The following is a 19,297-nucleotide window of genomic DNA, read 5'->3' as shown; positions in this document are numbered from 1 at the left end:
TTTGCGATCAATTTGGATAACGTTCTTTTATTTTCTAAGGTAGATCTCTCTCCTCTGCCTAGAGTGGCCTTTTGATCGTCGCCCAATGCATTCAACCATTACAGTATCGTGAGAACGTTATTTCTCCCGATGATGGTACTGTACTTGATACTGCTAAACTCATTAATTTCGCTAAATTCCTCTTCGTTGTTTTATTGAAGATCTGAAAATTCTGCTACCCCAAAATCAACATCATACTGTGATTTTTCCACACCATTGCTCACCTGTCTTACGATGTGGAAGTTGTATATGGAAACTGTGCAGCACTGTTACTCACAAGCTGTAAAGTTTCAACAGCTCATGTTGGCGTCGTGACATCTGTGTACTCTAGCCTAAAACAGTAACAAATGAAGAACTTGTTCTCCGTATGGGCCGTATTGATCGGAAAACCATAGCTTACATGTTGAGAAATTAATCCTCTATCGCAGCATGGCTGACGAGTGTGTTACCGTCTAGCTGTCTGGCGCAGGATAATTAAGGATTAGGATAAGTTTAGAGGTACGTAACGGTACACTAGGAGGCAATGTGGTCAGCATTGCGCTCGCATATTATATTATTATAAGTTTAGAGGGGCACAATAGTAGTCGCGGGTATGTGTTACTAAAGTGTAATGTTTCACTACCCCAGGATGGGCGGTAGGTGGGCGCACCAGAGCTACGCGTCGTAGAACTGTGGGAGAAGAGTGGAAATTCCTCGGAAGATCGGATGTTGGGGTGGAGCAAATCGCCAGGAAACGATCGAAATTACGCTTTCCACCATATATATTAGGAACTTAAGGTAGTAGTGCAGTGTGATAATTTAAAACAAGTCAGGCAACCGGAAGCTAGACGCTTCAGGTATGGAAGGTTTTGTGTATTTCTTTTATAAAGAGATTTGATTGTGCATTTGTCCCATGTAGCACGTAAAATATGCATATACTATGTGAAAATTTCCACTTTCAAGTGATATTGACATTCATAGTCTTGAATTTACAGAGAAGCGATAGTTTTGACCTAGTACAACTTTGTTAGTAATAGTGGCATTTTCACCAAAGGCAAGATCATGCTCTATGCTATAGCCTATATTACTGCAAAATCTTGTGATTCTAGGGTGAACTTAAGGGGGGTTTTCCTGGTAATTACTAAAAATTAGAGTTGCATACCATTATTAACTTTATTTGAAGAGGTACCGGTATGGAGGGTATTTCGGAGCCTAGGCAGCCCTCTGATTTTTTTCAGATTTTTCGGTTGGGTAGTTTCTGAGAATGGGTTCGTTAAAAAAATGATCGCTTTCAACCCCCCGCACTCCCCACCTTGTCAACAAATGGCAAAGCTAAAACCGACTTCGAAAAGTACTAACTGAGGCCTTTAATTTGATACCCCACATGACTATATTTGATGAAAAAACAATGTACACCCCCGTTTTGCATGTATGGGGACTCCCCCTTAAATGGAACGTAAAAGGACGTAACTCACTATGCGTGAGCGTTCATAGTTTCCACATTTCTACCAAATTTGGTGCCAATCACTATAACCATCTCCGTGAAAAATGCGTGTGACGGACAGACAGACAGACAAACACACAGACAGACGGACAGACAGACAGACAGTCAACCGATTTTAATAAGGTTTTGTGTTTACACAAAACCTTAAAAAGAGTTTTTTTTCTTTACGTATTTTAAAAATATAACATTTTGAAAATATACAGACAAAATCTCTCTTATATAATATCCTCGATCATATATTATCATTATATCATATATATATATTGTCAGCTTACGAGAGGGAATTTGGGGACATATCATTAGTATGTTTTGTTACGAAAAATCTATTGTCCAAACTTTAAGCAGATTTTACTCGAAATGGCGTTTTCAAAGTTCGGAGGAATCACTTACAAGAAACTACTTAGCCCATTGAGTTGCTTTGAATTTCTTATTCTACTCGTCCTTATCAGAATGCCAAAAATATTAAAATTAAAAAATACCACAATTTTAAATTTTTTTCTTCCACACATTCGCTATTTTGTTATTTTTAAAAAATATTTAGATATTTTTCCCCATCTTTTGGAAAGTCTTCAGAATACAAAGCAATACTTTTTCGCATTCGGACCTTTCCCGTGTGAGATCATCTTTTTTTCGAGAAGTCTACTTTCTGCTTGAAGTAATACAGTATTTGTTAACTAGATGGATGTTAATCTTAAAGTAATGAGTATATAGTAGTAATTTTAAACAAACAGTAAAAACATGTCGGAATACCGGAAGCTGGCGCTTTGGGTATAAAGGTTTTGTGTTCATCTTTTGTGATAAACTTTCTAGGAACATTTCATATATGGCTAAAAACCGAAAATGTTTGTTTATATTTTTTTCAAACTATAATAAATGCGTACATGTTACAGACGTAGATATTATGACCCGGCTTAACAAACAAACATTGCCTATTAACGAATATTGTATTTTATATGCATGAATATAAATTTATCGTATACATATTTTCGATTTACTTCGTGCAGAAAAGTATACCTGTCCATATAAAGTACGTATATTGAATACAGCTTATTCAATGTACAAATATATCCATCTGAATTAGGCACTACCCCAAAGATTCATTTACATATACATATAATAAATGTGTGGAGTTGTCAAATCTCCCATCAGCCGCGTCCCTTCGTGCGGATAAGGGAATGCTCGGCGAATGTGTCATGGCCATGCACATGCACGCATCCGGAGATGTGCGTGTATGGGCATGTTTATGCGCAGGCCGGGTGCCCACCCGTGGATAAAAATTGGCTATGGGAAGGATACCCAGAAATAAAACCAAACATGGAGGAGCAGAAGAAGAATGAAGTTACGGTGCAGGGCTTCGGAAACCCAGTACCGGCGGTTTTTGGGAGTGTGTCGATATCCAACGACCGCAGTGCCTCAGTAGTGGGAACTTTGGCTATTGTGGCATCTAATGTTACAAGCGTACAGGAGGAACTTGAACTGGCTCCAGTGATGGATCCGTTCAGAAGGAGCTCGATTTTTCGTAGATCTCCTCCCACACGGGCACAAGCCCCCACGATCGCTACCCCCAGTGGGAAGCGTATAGCGGGAGTCTTCGATGAGGAAGAATCACTGACGCCGATTCACCCGAGCGATGTTTTGGGCAATGATCAGTCTGGAGCTGCCTTTACTGCCCTCGGTAAAAAGATCATGGAGCTGTGTGAGTTTATAAAGGAGCGCAGGAACATTCACCAAAATATAAGGTCCATGATAAGAGGCATCCGTTTGACGTACGGCAAGGCCCAGGATGAACGAGTAGGGAAGTCGCCGATTGGAAAAGTGAACCAGGCAAATCAAGTAACGCCGGTTCAAAACACAAAAGGGGAGAAACCGGGGAAGAGGCTGCCCGAGAAGCTGAATGACTCAACAGGCCAGCAAACCCCGAAAAGAAAAAAGGACTCAACTCCCAAAAAGGCGAAGTTCATGAAAAGTACGCCTGAAGCTACCAGGGAAAATACTGCAGTGGCTACCTCAAGAAAAGGGATCGAACCTTCAAAGGCGGATGCGGAAGCTTGGAGGAAGGTAGAACCACGGAAAAGAAATTATCGGAGGAAGATTAGACCGGAGGTGATTTTCATTTCCAAACGAGGCGAAGGGTCATACGCCGACATTCTCAGGAAAGTGAAGGCAGACCCCGAACTCACCAATTTGGGAGAAAACGTCAGCCGTATTAGACGGTCCCAGAAGGGAGATCTTATGTTGGAACTTAAGAAATCCAAGGATGTAACCGCGGACAAATTCTTAAGCCAAATCGGGAAGACTTTAGGGCAGGAAGCCGACATAAGAGCTAGCAGGCCGGAGATCACTATAATCTGCAAAGATATAGATGAAATCACGACGAAGGAGGAGGTTCGCGAAGCGTTGGAGAAACAGTTCGATCTTGCCGGACTACAAGAGTCAGTGGTGAAAACGCTAAGGAAAGCCTATGGGGGAACACAAACCGCCATCATCAGCCTACCAGTGGAGAACGCACTTAAACTGTTAGCAGCAAGGAGAGTGAGAATGGGCTGGGTTATGTGTCGCCTTAGGGAACAGGTGGCGTTAAAACGGTGCTTTAGATGCCTTGGCTTTGGTCACATTGCGAAGTCATGCACTAACCCAAATGACAGGCCAAAGCAATGCAGGAGATGCGGAGTGGAAGGCCACATCAGCAAGGACTGCGGAGCTGACCCAAATTGTCAACTGTGCAAAGGAAAGGAGGGTGTGGACCATCGGCACATTGCAGGCAGCAGCAGGTGCCCGGAATACAGGAGAGCCCTTAGCAGAAATCGCAGATGAGGTTGATACAAATCAACTTCAACCACTGCGAAGCGGCGCAGGATCTACACGCGCAAACCATCCGCGAGAAAAACATCGATGTGGCCATACTAAGTGAACCATACCGAAACCGCGGTGGTAGCGATTGGGTCAAAGACCAAACGGGCCAAGCAGCGCTGTGGATTTGTGGAGAACAAGCCTTCCAGGAAATAATGGAGCACCCGGAAGAGGGCTTCATCAGAACGAAGGTGAAGGGCATCCACATCTACAGCTGCTATGCTCCACCCTGCGCTACACTCGTCGAGTATGAGCGGATGCTTGCCGCTCTTGTTTTGGATGCAAGAGGGCGTTGGCCGATCATAATAGGAGGCGATTTCAATGCGTGGGCTCTTGAATGGGGCAGCCGGATAACTAATGTCAGGGGACGTGTTCTCCTCGAAGCATTCGCGGAGCTGGACGTGGTACTGGCGAATGTTGCGTCTTCGTACACTTTCCGGGGAAGGGGCCTGGGGTCTATAGTGGACCTGACATACGTGAGTGCCACTTTAGCCAGTAAAATCGCTTGACATGTCAGTGAGGACTATACTCACAGCGACCACCAGGCAATCTGCATAGAGATCAAGGGCGGATCGAGCTCGAAAAAGAGTTTTCGCAAAATGCCGGGTGGTATGCTTGGCTGGACAGTGAAAGCGTTCGAGGGGGACACGTTTTCCGCGGTGCTCAAATCCGACATATCCCTGAATGGTACGGCTGGAGAGAAAGCCACCCAGATCACTCGATGGGTGACGGAAGCATGCGATGCTACTATGCCCAGAAGGCGATTGCTACAACTACTGGTGGAACAACGAAATCGCAAGTTTGCGAGCCGCATGTTTTCGGGCAAGGAGGCTTTGCCAGAGGCTCAGGGGAAAACCCGGTGGCGACGGTCGAGAGGAGGCACACAAGCAATTGCGTGGCCGCCTAAAGGAAGCCATTCGGAGGAGCAAAAAGAACTGCTTCAAACAGCTGTGCGACCATGCCGACATAAACCCTTGGGGCGAGGCTTACAGAGTGGTGATGAAAAGGCTGCGGAAATCACCCCAGGTGACCTGTCCGCGCCTCCTGAAACAGATTCTTACCACTCTGTTCCCTCACCACGAAAATAGGGGAAGGCAAATTTTTGTCCAGCTAAATGTCGGCATAATACCGCCTGTAACTGTGGAGGAGCTGCGGGAAATATGTGGTAGGTTCGGTGACAACAAGGCCCCAGATTTAGATGGCATCCCCAACCGAGCTTTGAAACTGGCAGTGAAGACTAGGCCCGACCTTTTCGTCAACACATTCGAGGCGTGCCTAAAAGAAGGAATATTCCCCGCCCAGTGGAAAAAGCAAAAGTTGGTGTTGCTTCCGAAGCCTGGCAAGCAACCTGGAAACCCAGCGTCGTATCGTCCTATCTGCCTGTTGGATACAATGGGGAAGATGATGGAGAGAGTCATCTACAACAGACTCCTGCCCATCGTCGAAGCCAGCAATGGTTTGTCGGAACGCCAGTTTGGTTTCCAACGCGCCCACTCTACGGTCGATGCAATTGGCATGGTGGTAAACCTGGCAAAAAGTGCACTGATTTCTGGCGGCTGCTGTGCCGTGGTGGCGTTGGATGTCAAAAACGCATTCAACTCGGCCAACTGGAATAGAATTAAAGGGGCGTTGGCTGACATAGGTGTCCCCAGATACTTAGCGAATTTGGTGGAAAACTACCTCTCAGAGAGGACTCTCCGGTACGGGACGGATGAGGGCCCCAAAGAGTACATTGTCACCGCCGGGGTACCACAGGGATCGGTACTTGGTTCCCTGTTGTGGAATATCATGTATAATGGGGTGCTTGCTCTTCCCGTCCCAGAGGGGACTACGATTGTCGGCTTTGTTGATGAGCTAGCTGTGGTTGTTGCAGCAAAACACCCAGAAGATGTGAACGTTTACGCAACGGAAACAGTGAGAGCGGTAAAGTCCTGGCTAGAAAAGGCCGGGCTGACCTTGGCGAACGCGAAAACGGAAGCGGTCTTAATAACGAAACGCAGGAAAAACAACACTGTAAAAGTGGAGGTCGGTGGACATACGGTCGTATCAAAGCCGGCTATCAAATACCTGGGGGTAATAATTGACACCAAATTGAGTTTTAGGGAGCACCTAGAGTATGCATGCCAAAAGGCAGTCAGTGCCACCACGGCACTTGCAAAAATGTTGCCAAATATTGGTGGGCCGAAACATTGCCGGAGGTTGGTGCTAGCCGGAGTGGTGCGCTCCATCCTGCTCTACTCGTCGCCTGTGTGGGCAGAGGCGCTTGCAGGCTCTCAGAGACGGAAGCAGGTGAACTTGGTTTACCGGCGGATGGCTTTGAGAGTTTGCAGTGCTTTTAGAACCACATCAGATGAGGCAGTATTGGTGGTGGCAGGCATGACCCCGATTGACATTCTGGCCAAAGAAATGAGTGTCCTGCACAATGCAAGACATATGGAGGGGCATACACAGCGTAGAAATGCGGCAAGGTCAGAGTCGCTTGATCTCTAGCAATGCAGATGGGACGAGTCTGCGAAAGGTCGGTGGACGCACAGGCTCATTCCCAACATTAGGGTGTGGCTTGAGCGAAAACATGGGGATACCAACTACCACATTACCCAGTTCCTCACGGGACACGGTGGTTGCTACAGGCAGTATCTGCACTGCTTTGGGTTGGATGATTCTCCGAACTGTCCCAGATGCGATGGCATACCCGAGGATCCAGAGCATGTGATGTTTCACTGCCCACGATTTGCGATGGAAAGAAGGAGCTTAAACCAGGTGCTGGGCAGGAGCGGGACCCCGGAGAGCTTGGTTACTGAGACGCTGGAGTCCAAGGAGAAGTGGCTTGCGGTTGGCTCCGCAATCATCCAAATGCAGGAGGAGTTGCAGAAGGAACAAAGAAAGAGGAAAGCTGCAAATAGGAGAAGGATGAGTGCCTAAGAGTAAACCTACCCCGCGAAGTAATACCTCAATGGTGGTACCGCGGGGCTGGGGCTGGAGAGACCGGGGGTGGTTTTTAGTGGGTGTGAATCCCACATGCGCCCGCTATTGCTCCGCCGTTCGGGCGGCGGAGCTGCGGCGGACGTGTCTTTCTAAGATTTTCCACCTCCATGTACGCACAAAAAAAAAAATATACATATAAATACATACATATGTCAGTCAGGGGTAACTGATATTGATAATATAAATGATTAAAAACTAAAACGAAATGTTTCCCTGTGTAAACACAAAACCTTATTAAAATCGGTTTACTGTCTGTCTGTCTGTTTGTCTGCCCGTCTGTCTGTCTGTCTGTCTGGCTGTCTGTCCGTCACACGCATTTTTCTCGGTGACGGTTGTAGCGATTGACACCAAATTTGGTAAAAAGGTGGGAACTGTGAACGCTCACGCATACAGTGAATTACATCCTTTTACGTCGAATTTAAGGGGGGGTCCCCATACATGCAAAAGGGGGGTGTAAAATTTTTTTTCATCAAATATAGTCATGTGGGATATCAAATTAAAGGTCTCGATTGGTACTTTTCAAAGCCGATCTTAGTTTTGACATTCGTTAGAAGGGTGGGGAGCGCGGAGGGTTTAAAGTGATCACTTCTTTAAGGGGGCCATTCTCAGAAACTACCAAACCGAAAAATCTGAAAAAAATCAGGAGGCTGCCACTATATGTTGCCTGGGCTCCGAAATACCTTCCATGCCGATATCTGTTTAAATAAAGTTAATAATAGTATATTACTACAATTTTTTGTAATTGGTTACAAACCCCCCTTAAGTTCATCTTAGTAGGATGAAATTTTGCAGTGATATAGGCTATAATATAGAGCATGATTTCACCAAGTTTGGTGGAAATTGCACTATTACTAACAAAGTTATAATACCTCAAATTTGTTGCTTCTTTGAAAATTGAAGAGAAAGTGAAAGTGGATACTCTCACATAATATATAGATATATTACATGCTACGTACTAAGAAATACACAAAACCTTTCGTACCTGAAGCGTCCAGCTTCCGGTTTCCCGACTTGTTTTGTCGTATTTACGAATTCATAGGTTATGATGACGTCATACGTTTTAGAATGCTCAAAATTCACACAAAATCTAAAAGTTTCATCTTCTATAACTTTGTTAATACTAGTTAGATTTTCTTCAAACCCAGAATTAGGCCTTGTGTTACTTCTGATGTCATTTAATACCCCACATCGCCACATTCTGTGAAAAAATGTTGCACCCTCCATTCACATGTATGGGGAAGCCCCTCTTAAACTTAACACAAAATGCGCCACTTGCTGTAGGTAAAGATCGCATGCTCTCCCCAAGTTTCGTGACAATCAGTTCAGCCGTTTCCGAATAAATCGGGTGTGACAGAGAGACAGACATCGAATCGATTCTAATAAGGTTTTGTTTAACACAAAACACATTATTTCGATGTGAAACTTTCCGAAGAAAGATGTTTATTAAGAAATTTAGAAAATTAGAAAATTTTTTTGCTATTTGCTTATTGTATTGTTATTCATTTTAGTTCGTTGAATACCTCCAGCAGATATTTATAATATATATGTTTCAGATTTTCATGATTTCCTACCATTGATTTCTTTCTGGTTTGAGCGGCTTTCAATTTTTTTTCTGTATCTTTCTTCTTGATTTCGAGACATTTTCAACTGAATCTAAGTCTGGACTTCTAATTGGTTAAGGTATCACCAATATGTTAAAAGTTTCATTCAATCAAGTAAATTATAGGATTATCTACCTTCATGGTGTCTATGTTCTTCCCTAATTCCATCTTAATGAAATTTTCATTTGTACCCCCTTTTTTCTAGGCTATTAATTTAATCATGCTGACCACATTGCCTCCTACAGGGTATTGTAATCCTTTAGTGTACCGTTACGGTCTTGAATGAAATGCTCTAACACACTTCAAGGCCCTGATCCAATATAAATTGTTGCGCCAACGATTATTATTATTAAAGTAATAACAAAAGAAACAGAAAATATGGTAACTAAATAACTAATTGTAATTGTTTTTAAAATAAATTTCGTTTGTTAATAATTTCCTTAACTAACCAAAAAATTTGGTTTTTTATGAGAAAATTAAGAAAATTTGATGTGTCAAAAAATTTTGCACTGCACTAAAAATTGATTGATGCAAAATTAAGTAACAAAAAAATTGTATATTTTAAGTTGCCATCGAAATTATTAAAATTACTTGTTTAAAAAAATAATGAAATGATGTGACTAATATTGAGCGTTTTGTCATCTGTCCACCTAGTGTCTCCATCAGAAGACTGGTCACATATTATACTTTTTCTATTAGCAGTATGTCCGGACGGTTCAGTATTTACAGTACTAAGTTGGGTAGCAGAAGCTCGCAATTCAAATGTCTTGGTTGGCAGAGGAATTCGATAGCAAATGGATGTTTCTGAACAGGTACCCGGGTAGTGATCGATCTCAATCGACGCCTAACGGACCGTTGCAGCCTAAAGGGGCCAATGCCCAAGTTCGATTGCTGTACCCTGGATTACTGTTAAAAATATTCAAGTATTTCTCTTCTTGCTCCCTTGTTCATTAGGAGCATCGTTTAGTTTCTAAGGGACTTAAAAACTTATAATACTTAGACCAATGATTGCCTCCCTTATGCCTTTGTGAAGATGATCTTACGGAGAGTCAGTACAGGAAGACAATAGATACCAGATAGTAGAGAACAGAGGATTTCAGTAGCTCAAATGGATTAACAACATTCAAAGCAAGGATGAGTAGAGATAGTCAAAAGAACTGCTCAAGGACAAAAAGGATAATATCTGATTGGGCAAGAAATGAAAAAAATCAGTGAAATCCCTATTGTTCAGCCTTGAAAGCCTTAAATAGTGAACTTGCCTCGTCTGAATTAGATTTTCTACTTCTCTTCGATTGCAAGGTCCCCAAATCATTGTCTAACGTAGATACTATCGCCGTTTCGGTCAGTTCTTTTCCATCTACTTCGGTGTTCAGGCCAATTTGAGGCTACCCTCTTTATGAACTTGACTTTACTCCGACACGCCTTTATCCAGGTTATACTGATAAACGAACTAATTTCACGAAAGTATAGGGAAAGCAGGGCCTGAGGTAAAAATTTTTCCCGGGCCTCCGAGGAAATTTCCAGCCACGAAAGAATCCTCCCATTTCCACCCACCCTTGTCAGGCCTGGTTATACATATGTTTATACCTCCACTAACTGCGGCAAACATATTTGAAATTGCACCTCGACTATGCGCGAATATGTCGCTACGGTATCTACAATCAATTGTTTATGAAATACAATTGAAGATTCTGTGTCCGCCCTCAGTAGAGTCATTTCTTCCGCAAATGCTAGTATTTCGCATTTACATTTTACTATTATTCTGTTGTGTGTTGTTGTATTATTCCCTTCCTAAGTACAAGATGACACTTTGCCAGATTAAAGACTGTACTAGCGACGGAAACAGGGGATTTAAACTTACCAAGTATTTTAATTGGATACTGCATTAGGTATTTCATGGTTTTTCGCATTTCCCCTGCCTGTGTTGCCTTTTAACGCAACGCGCTTAATCAAGCCACACTAGACTGAATTCCAAAAACGCCAAGAGGTATTAACTAAATATTTACAAATACCTCGTGTGTGCTATTACATTTAGTAGTGGATAACTCTGACTGAGTCCTGGGCCTTGCTTTGAGAAATTAAGGTGAATGTGTTTACGTACAAAGTATTGGACTCTCACAAAAGTACGCCGTTGGACTACCAACACCTCCTTCAAGCCAGGGAGAGAAAGAAAGGAGCTGTTAGTTCATGGAGCTGCCTGTTACCCGAAACCTCCATTGTTCGAACCCTAACTTCACTGCAAAAACAGAACCTAAGTGTATTGCGCAACATTTCTTCACAACATCTTTCGGACAAGGTGATCTGAGGAGAGTCCCACCGTATTTGAATAAATTTGTTGGCGAATGCCATTCCACCATACGAGAAAAAGGTATGATCAGCGTCGCCCACAACCCCACTGCAAAATACAGAGGCAGGGGATCGTGCTTTCCCAGTCTTGTTCAAGTAAGACTGAAATTCTCCATGCCCACTTAGAAGCTGCTTACGATTTTTCCTAATTAGCCGTGCAGTCCTCATACCTCGTTTTGTTAAGAAGATTGCCGCTCAACTATTGTATATTGCCGTTCTTCACCTCCCTTGAGTCTTCGCTTGCGCTTGTAGATTATATGGCTTCACGTTCCTTAGCAAAAATGAGGACGGAAATCTCCCCCACCATCACCAGCGTGGGATGCAGGATTGTTTTAGTGCAGTGGATCCGGTGTTTAAAACTATTCTTACCGCCATTTCGAGAACTCATTTGCTTCTGGAAATGGGTGAGGCATGTCCAATTCAAATGCCCTGACATTGACTTCGCCACCAACAAGATTCGCTCCTCGGTATCCAAGATAACATCCCCCAAAGCATCAACTCTGGGTTAAAAGTCCGGCATCGTCGCATTTGGTGTTAGAAGGGCACGGAAAAACATTATCCCTAAAAAACGAATCCAGAAAAAACCATCCTCTCGGCCTGGGCATGAACCCTAAGGTGAGCGCCGTTTCGAACCCATATGTTGGGGTCCTATTAAGATGGTCCTAGTTTCGGTACTGTTCATTAATTATCACTGATATCCACCGGTTGAACTCCGGTGGATATTGACCTTTAGGATGCGGATCATGTTAATCGCAACCTTAAGTCTTTCCAGCTCTGCTCTGAAAACTGGACACAGCCCCCAGTCTACAGTGCGTATAAGGCTTTCATCAGACAAATGTTCAATTCACGTGTTTACCGTGCATTACCTTCGACTTCCATTCATCGATCCGCTCTTGGTCCGACTTCACCCCACTCCGAGGATTGCAAGATCGATCAAGTTAAGTTAAGTGGAATCAGTCGACAGTCTGCCTTATAGACAGCCGTATGCAAAGGACTCACCTGCTCTTTGTTGTAAAAATAAGCACGCAGCGAGTCGACTTGGCGATGATGTTGTGCCGCCACGTCAACCACGCCCCCACCTCCGATGTCACGAGGCAGGTTCATCCGCTCCACGGCAGACTTTGGATGATGTATTCGGAATTTGGACATAGTTATCCGTATCCACCGCTCAACGTTTTCCAGATCGGTCTTCGTCCACGGCAATATTCCAAATGCATAGGCCGGTGAAGGGATAGCGAATTTATTCAACGCGCTTATTTTATTCTTCCCCGAGAAATGCAATTTCAGCGCCTTCTTTACACGTCGCAGGAATTCGGACAGCAGAGCATCCTTCAGATCATCAACTCGAGTATGGATTCCTTGCAGAATTCCTAGGTACTTGTAGAAGTCTGTTACGGTCATAGCTTCGATGTGGAGATCACCAATGCTATGTCCGTCGTGCGGCTCATGATGACCTTTGCGGATGGCTTGAATTCGACACTTGTCTAATCCAAACTCCATCCGAATATCACGGCTGAACATGTCTATTATTCGCAACAGACTTCTAAGATGGTTGTCTGTACCAGCGTACAGCCTGATGTCACCTGAGTACATCAAGTGTCTTAGTTCGCACTAAGCACGTAGGCCATACTTTATTGCAAAACCATGTCCTCTGACTTCATTCAGTAGCCATGAAAGGAGGTTCAGTGCCATACAAAAGCAAAGGGGACTCAACAAATCCCCCGGGAAGATGCCCCTCCATATCTGGATGGGCTCTGAGGTATTAGCACCCTCAGATGTACGCACCGATAAGGTGGTATACCACCCTTCCATGATTGTCGTCAAAAACTTTATTAGTTTCGGATCAATGCGATTAGCCAGGTATGCGGAACGCTATCAAAAGCCTTGACATAATCGATAGAGCAACTAAAAAGGTTTCTTTGGCCTCTAGTTGCTTGTCCTACAACTACCGAGTCGATAATGAGTTGCTCTTTCCAACCCCTTGACCCAACTCGGCAGCCCTTCTGCTCCTCGGACAGAATGTTGTTGATGTCGAGAAGCGCATTGACCCTTCCACTAATAATGGACGTGATGAATTTGTAGAGGGTTGGTAAGCAAGTAATCGGTTTTTGTGCCTGCGGGGTCCTGCACCGTGTCCTTCTTAGGGATAAGGTAGGTAAACCCCGCAGTGAGGAAGGGCGGAAATTCCTCCGGCCAACTCATGACTGTGTATGCTGGTACATTTTTTATACCAGAAATTCTGCACCCGATCCAGACCTGGGCCCCTCCAGTTCTTCGAGTTGTTTATGGTTCGTCGAACTTCCTCTTCGGTAACATCCGCAAAATTCATGCCAGGCGTATTGGCATGGCGGGTGAAAAAACTCCGCTGGTTCCTCGCGTATGTTGCACGTTTCTGGACACGTCTGGAATGACTTTCGCCATACCGTCGTAACCGACTGCATATGACAGAAAGTTTCTGTTTTAGTGTGTCCAGAATTTCAACTACGGGTGTCTCACTGGCGGTGGCATAGTTCCGTTAAACCCTCTGCACTTTATTTCTCACTCGTCTGCTAGCATTGCCAGTGCTGATCTGAATCAGTCCAGAAATGTCCTGCCTTATTGAGTCCCGTCGACGTTCCAGACGAATTTTCCATGGTGGATCTCTTTGGTCACTCAAACCAATAACACGAAAGCGAATCTTCTGACCGTGCAATCTGATAGCGTCAACTGCACCACAATTCACAAGTGATTCTAATTGCAGCAGCGACATATTAGCACGCAGCCAAGATGCAATCCCATCATTGATTTGAGATAGAATTCCCGGAGTTGCTGGAGATACATAGTGCCAGGGAATACCTGGTCTATGCAAAGGATCCATATCCGAGAATTCTATACACGCTCTTTGGAATTCGTCACGAACCTCAGCGGAAACCTCAGCTGGACGGTGGAGAAAAGTGCTCGGGCAAGTACTGAAATTGTTGCCTGCAGTGCGGCATGGTGTTGTTGATGCCCCGCCTCTGCCTCCATCGACTCTCGGTAACCAGTTTCCCCGATGACCTTAAGTCAAACACGCTCCCTGATGGTGGCCGGGATTGTGTCGCTGCGAGTAATAAAGCAGTACTGGTCTGCAGCTCGCTGCATAGTCACGTGCGCGAATTGCGCGAAACGCTCGACGAATCTCTGCTACAACAAAGGGCCGTAAAATGTTGAACCCGCCCCCGCCGTTATTTCGTAGTAGGAGCGGCTGATTAAGAGGTTCATTTCTTCAGTCCATTTCATCCGCTGAAGTGGTGTGGAGAAACAGCTGCAGCAGGCCGAGCTGTGCTCCTGGTCGTCGTGGCGCCTAGACGTTGAACCGCCCCACGACTAGTGGTTTCGACGCCGTGCTATCCATTACGAGAGTCCGACCCAGTCACCAAGTCAGACGACTCCCGCCGGTTATCCATACCGGACCTCAAATTTCTTCTTCCTCTCATTTTGGGTGGTGCATTTTATTCCTAGGTGCCAGGTGTTGGGATAGCTTCCTTAGTGAGTAATCTGCAAGACTGCAAAGTTCCTGCACTTTCCTCACCTACCCCTTGAGACGCTGCGGTGGCGCACAGTCATTCAGACTGAAGCTATTCATCCCTCCTCCTTTCACAACCGGGCTGGGGGACCGGCTTCTGCGGAGTTTTATTAATTATTATTATTTTCCGAGTTATCACAATCTCGGCAGATGCCGGATTTTACCTCATACTAGCACTAAGTGCCAAGCATTTAGGCTAGTTAGTTAATTATTATTATTTATTACTGAGTTTATTTATATTTATTTATAATTATTATTTATTAATTAATTATTTATATTTATTTTTTATAATGAAATTAATTTCAACTTACCTATTATATGCTCTTATTACCAACTCCATTACCAACTAAATCAGGTATGATCCTACGTGAACATGAAGAAGAGAGGACGCAAGCGGCTTAACTAAACAGGTTCCGGAAGGCTACTATATAACTTTTTCTATTAGCATAACTTTATACTAGAAAAAATATTCGACGGGAAGAATACCCCATAAATCTAATCGGACGATAAACTTTACACTACATCCCAGCGTGTTAAATAAGAGGTTGGTTTAAAGAAGTTTAGAAGATGATGCAATCCTTATCATACTTGAATCATATAAGTAAGAACCCTTTCTTAGCAAAACAGTCGAAATCTATTTTATATGCTAAGCAATCCCAACCATGAAAGAAAAGTTTCTAGATTAAGAAAGCTTCCAAGGCGCAACTGGTTTTCTTCACATTCCAGGTCTATCAAGCCTTAATATAAATAGGCGTAAAATCAGCAGAATGGTATCATTCAGGATTCTGCTATCCAGAGATAAACCCCAAAGAAAATCAAAATGAAATTCATCACGTTGGCCATTGCTTTCATCGGTGCAGCTTCCGCTGGTTACATTGCTCCAGCTGCTCCACTTTTGGGAGGATATGCTGCCCCTGCTATTGCTGCTGGTGCTCCACTTGCCTATTCAGCTCCAGCAATTGCTGCCGCTCCAGCTCTTGCCGCCGCTCCAGCTTTCGCCGCTGCTCCAGCCCTTGCCGCCGCTCCAGCCTTGGCCTACTCCGCTCCAGCCGCCTTCGCTGCCCCAGCCTATGCAGGTTACGGATACGCCGCTGCACCACTTGCCCTCTTGAAGAAGAAGGCAGCTGCCTAAGATTCTGTTGTAACTGTAATTCGAAATATACATATAAATAATGTAAATATGTAATTTTTATTTTTTTGCCTAACTACCACTAATATATTGTGGCTAAATGAAATTTTATGAAGATAGTGGTGTCTTCAAGGATATTTAAATTGGGTGTTGTTAGCCAATTAAACTTGTGTGACCGAACAGTCAGTCTTCGGTGCATTAAAGGGTGGCAAGTTTTGAATTTGTCGGTCTATTTTTAGTGGCATAGTAAACGCCTTAAATATATACATATATATGCACAACAAAAAAGCAGATCTGCGGAGCTCTGGTGGAATCCGTGAAAAATTCAGGGTTCCAAATATAATATAATATATCCCAAGATTCTTGTATATCGATCAGAAAGCTTCTGAAGTATTTAAATACTGGCCGCCCATAAGCTTCCAAATAACAGCATCTCAAATACTCTATTTTTTTAAATGAAAAGCTAAAACACTAGCTTGCATATTTAGGCTTGGAGAAAGCTACACGAGAAAGTACGAAGAGTCTAGAACTAGAATGACCTTGACCCATTTTTAGATGATGGAGACACATCAGATGTTCGTACAAGTGTATATTGCATCAGCATAACAAAGAGCCGTTCACTTTGCCACTATAGACTCACCGGCGCCACATGTGTTTACAATCTAATAAGAGTAATATGCAAATGAAAGCTTTTATTTAAACAAATATGCAAATTTGTAATGGATAATATTCGCATAGGAAGTACTACTTATAGCATGAACATTTTGAAAGTATCTAGATATGAAGTATAAGATTGTGATTGTTATTTGTAATGTTAAATATATAAAGGAAATTTCAGCCGTTTAAAGAAACGTGACACAATTATTGGTGGTCAAAGGGTAGTATAGGTCCCAGGGCGAAACGTTGACTGGTACCCACGATGGAGCATAAAGCCTGGGAAACGCCTGCTGAATCAACACCAACAGCTCTACTACCAAACCCTATCTCCACCTTCGCGTGGTGACCCCTGGGAGCTCTTTCTGCAGCTGCAGACGGAGGAGGGTGAAAGCGAGACTCCCGCGCCAAAAAAGGGGACAAATTGTATTAACTGGTCCTCCAGGTTGGGAGCTGGGTAGGGCTGACAACCCTACACGGTAAAAACTTGTCACTGAGCCACAACAGGAGCCTCGTACTGGACGGATAACACAACGACGAACAAGGCAACGATAAAGGAATAACGATTTGCGCATTTTCTTATGGAACGTGCACTCTCTATACAGAGAGAACCTGCTGTTATCCGTTTTTGAAACATAAGCAAACAGCTGTGTACTCTGCGCTTGCGAGCCAGATTTAGAAATATAAGGAGGAGGAACTGTTTAATGACCACTACCAGGGTTTTATTCGGACAGCCACCTATATGCACTATATTTTCGACAGTTTTCTATGCGACTTGCAGGAACTCTTCAGTAGTTACCTCGGAAGTTAGCGAGCATTTACCCTCGATTGAAGCCATGACTGCCTTGTATGCACCCCATGGGCGGGAGTCTGCTTCCTTGCATAACTTCCTGAAGTGCTCAGTTTTATTTCTAGAGTTGATTGCAATTCTTTCCTTGTCTTCTTATATCGGTTGTGCAACTGTTCAGAATTTTGTGAAGTTCATCGATTTCGGCATTCAACATGCTTTTTGTGTCCTTTCAAGAGGCAGCGTCACTTTTTCTTCTGCGTATCTCATCGGCATCACTTCCGGCAGAGGTATTTCCTCGAACATTTACTTGCCAAGTTTATTGGATTTTCAAAACGCTACTGCAATTGTCTTGATATGTTTTGCTCCTGTCCTACGCTCCATCTGGAAGATGATAGCTTAGACAATGTGTCGCTAACAAACGTAAGGTCTATCGCCGATTCCATATCCCGTCTCGAAAAAGTATTGGCGCCGCCAGTATTTGCCAGAACGACATTGAGACCTAGAAATACTTCTAGCAATATGCGGCCTTTTGCATTTGTTTTGCGGCTGCCCAATCTTCATTTACTGTAGGAACGTATAAATGAACTCTGTGAATTCATCAAAGAAAAGCAAAATATCCGCAATAATATGGGACCTTAAGTTGTCCCATGTGCAAGTGACAACTCCTCAACATAACATAGGTGGGTTGATACAAATCAACCCCAATATCTACAGCCGGTATACTCCTCCTAGTTCAACATTAGGAGGAAACGGTATGTGTTCGACGCTAGAGCCTTGAAATTATCCCCGGCGATTTCAACGCATGGGCCTTGGACTGGGGGAGCAGAGTAAAATACACCAAGGACCAAATCCTGCTTGAAACATTTGTTTCTTGTTTTTAAAATCATTTTTATTTTTAAGAAATAGGTAACAATAGTATATAGATTTGAAAAATGAACAAAAAAAACAGTCTTTTAAAATAACAAAAATAACTTAAATCTAGTGGCCACTGTGGGCTCTCAAAGTTTTCGAATAACAATTTACAGGCAGAGAAGAGAAACAGTAAGAAATAAAAATCTAATTTTACAATAAGTTGTCGGGAAATGGTAAAAACCCGACAGAATTCACTTGGCCTTAGTGGCAAATAAAGAAATATAAAAGTAATAATAGTAATAAATGTTTTATCGCTTCAAAAGATACTTTTAACTTAAATTATTGTGCCTAAAACTATCATAATTATATATTTTATTTTATGATGAAGTGACGTTCCACAACTGGTGTCCTTTGTGATCGACGTATCAACGAACGTCTCAAATCTAAAATTTACCGCAATGTCGTCCGTCCAGTCGCTCTCTATAGTTCTGAGTGTTGGCCGACCATAAAAGACAATGAACGACGTCTCGCGGTAATGGAGACGAAGATGCTACGTTGGACTAATGGCGTCACACGTTTAGATCACATCCGAAATGAGGATATCCGCGATCGTTATGGAGTTGCACCGATCGTGGAAAAGTTGCGAGAGAGGCGTCTTCGATGGTATGGTCACGCAATTCGTGCAAACGAGAATTCACTTGCAAAGATTGGTCTGAACATCGAAGTCGATGGTAAACGACCAAAAGGCCGACCTAAGCAACGGTGGCTTGATACGCTGGATGGGGATTTGAAAGCCTCGAGATTGCACCCAGATCAGGCATTCGATAGAGCCAAATGGCGAAGCCGATCACGACTAGCCGACCCCGCTTGTGAACGGGACAAAGGCTGAAGAAAAAGAAGAAGATTTTATTTTATGTTTTTCTTTTTTTATTTTTTTACAATAACATTCATAGCTAGAAAAGGCAATAATAAGAGTTGTAATATTTACAAAGAAAGAATAATAACGTATGTATGTATAAGTTAT

The 19,297-nt window shown here is 43.4% G+C and overlaps 1 protein-coding gene across 1 annotated transcript; it reads left to right on the top strand.

Annotated features, from left to right (window-relative positions):
* The first annotated feature begins 15,668 nt into the window (after positions 1 to 15,668).
* LOC119648446 (cuticle protein 16.5-like) lies at positions 15,669 to 15,980 on the top strand. The gene has a single exon (XM_038050201.1). The coding sequence runs from the start codon at positions 15,669 to 15,671 to the stop codon at positions 15,978 to 15,980; it is 312 nt and encodes a 103-aa protein (XP_037906129.1).
* Positions 15,981 to 19,297: the final 3,317 nt, after the last annotated feature.

Source organism: Hermetia illucens, chromosome 2, assembly GCF_905115235.1.
Source record: "Hermetia illucens chromosome 2, iHerIll2.2.curated.20191125, whole genome shotgun sequence".
NCBI classification, from domain to species: Eukaryota; Metazoa; Arthropoda; class Insecta; order Diptera; family Stratiomyidae; genus Hermetia; species Hermetia illucens.
The sequence above is the reverse complement of the archived record's forward strand: the minus strand, read 5'-3'. Positions and strand labels throughout refer to the sequence as shown.

What these genes read in the sequence shown, in the direction of transcription:
- LOC119648446 (XM_038050201.1), top strand. Translation starts at nt 15,669, where the DNA reads ATGAAATTCATCACGTTGGCCATTGCTTTCATCGGTGCAGCTTCCGCT.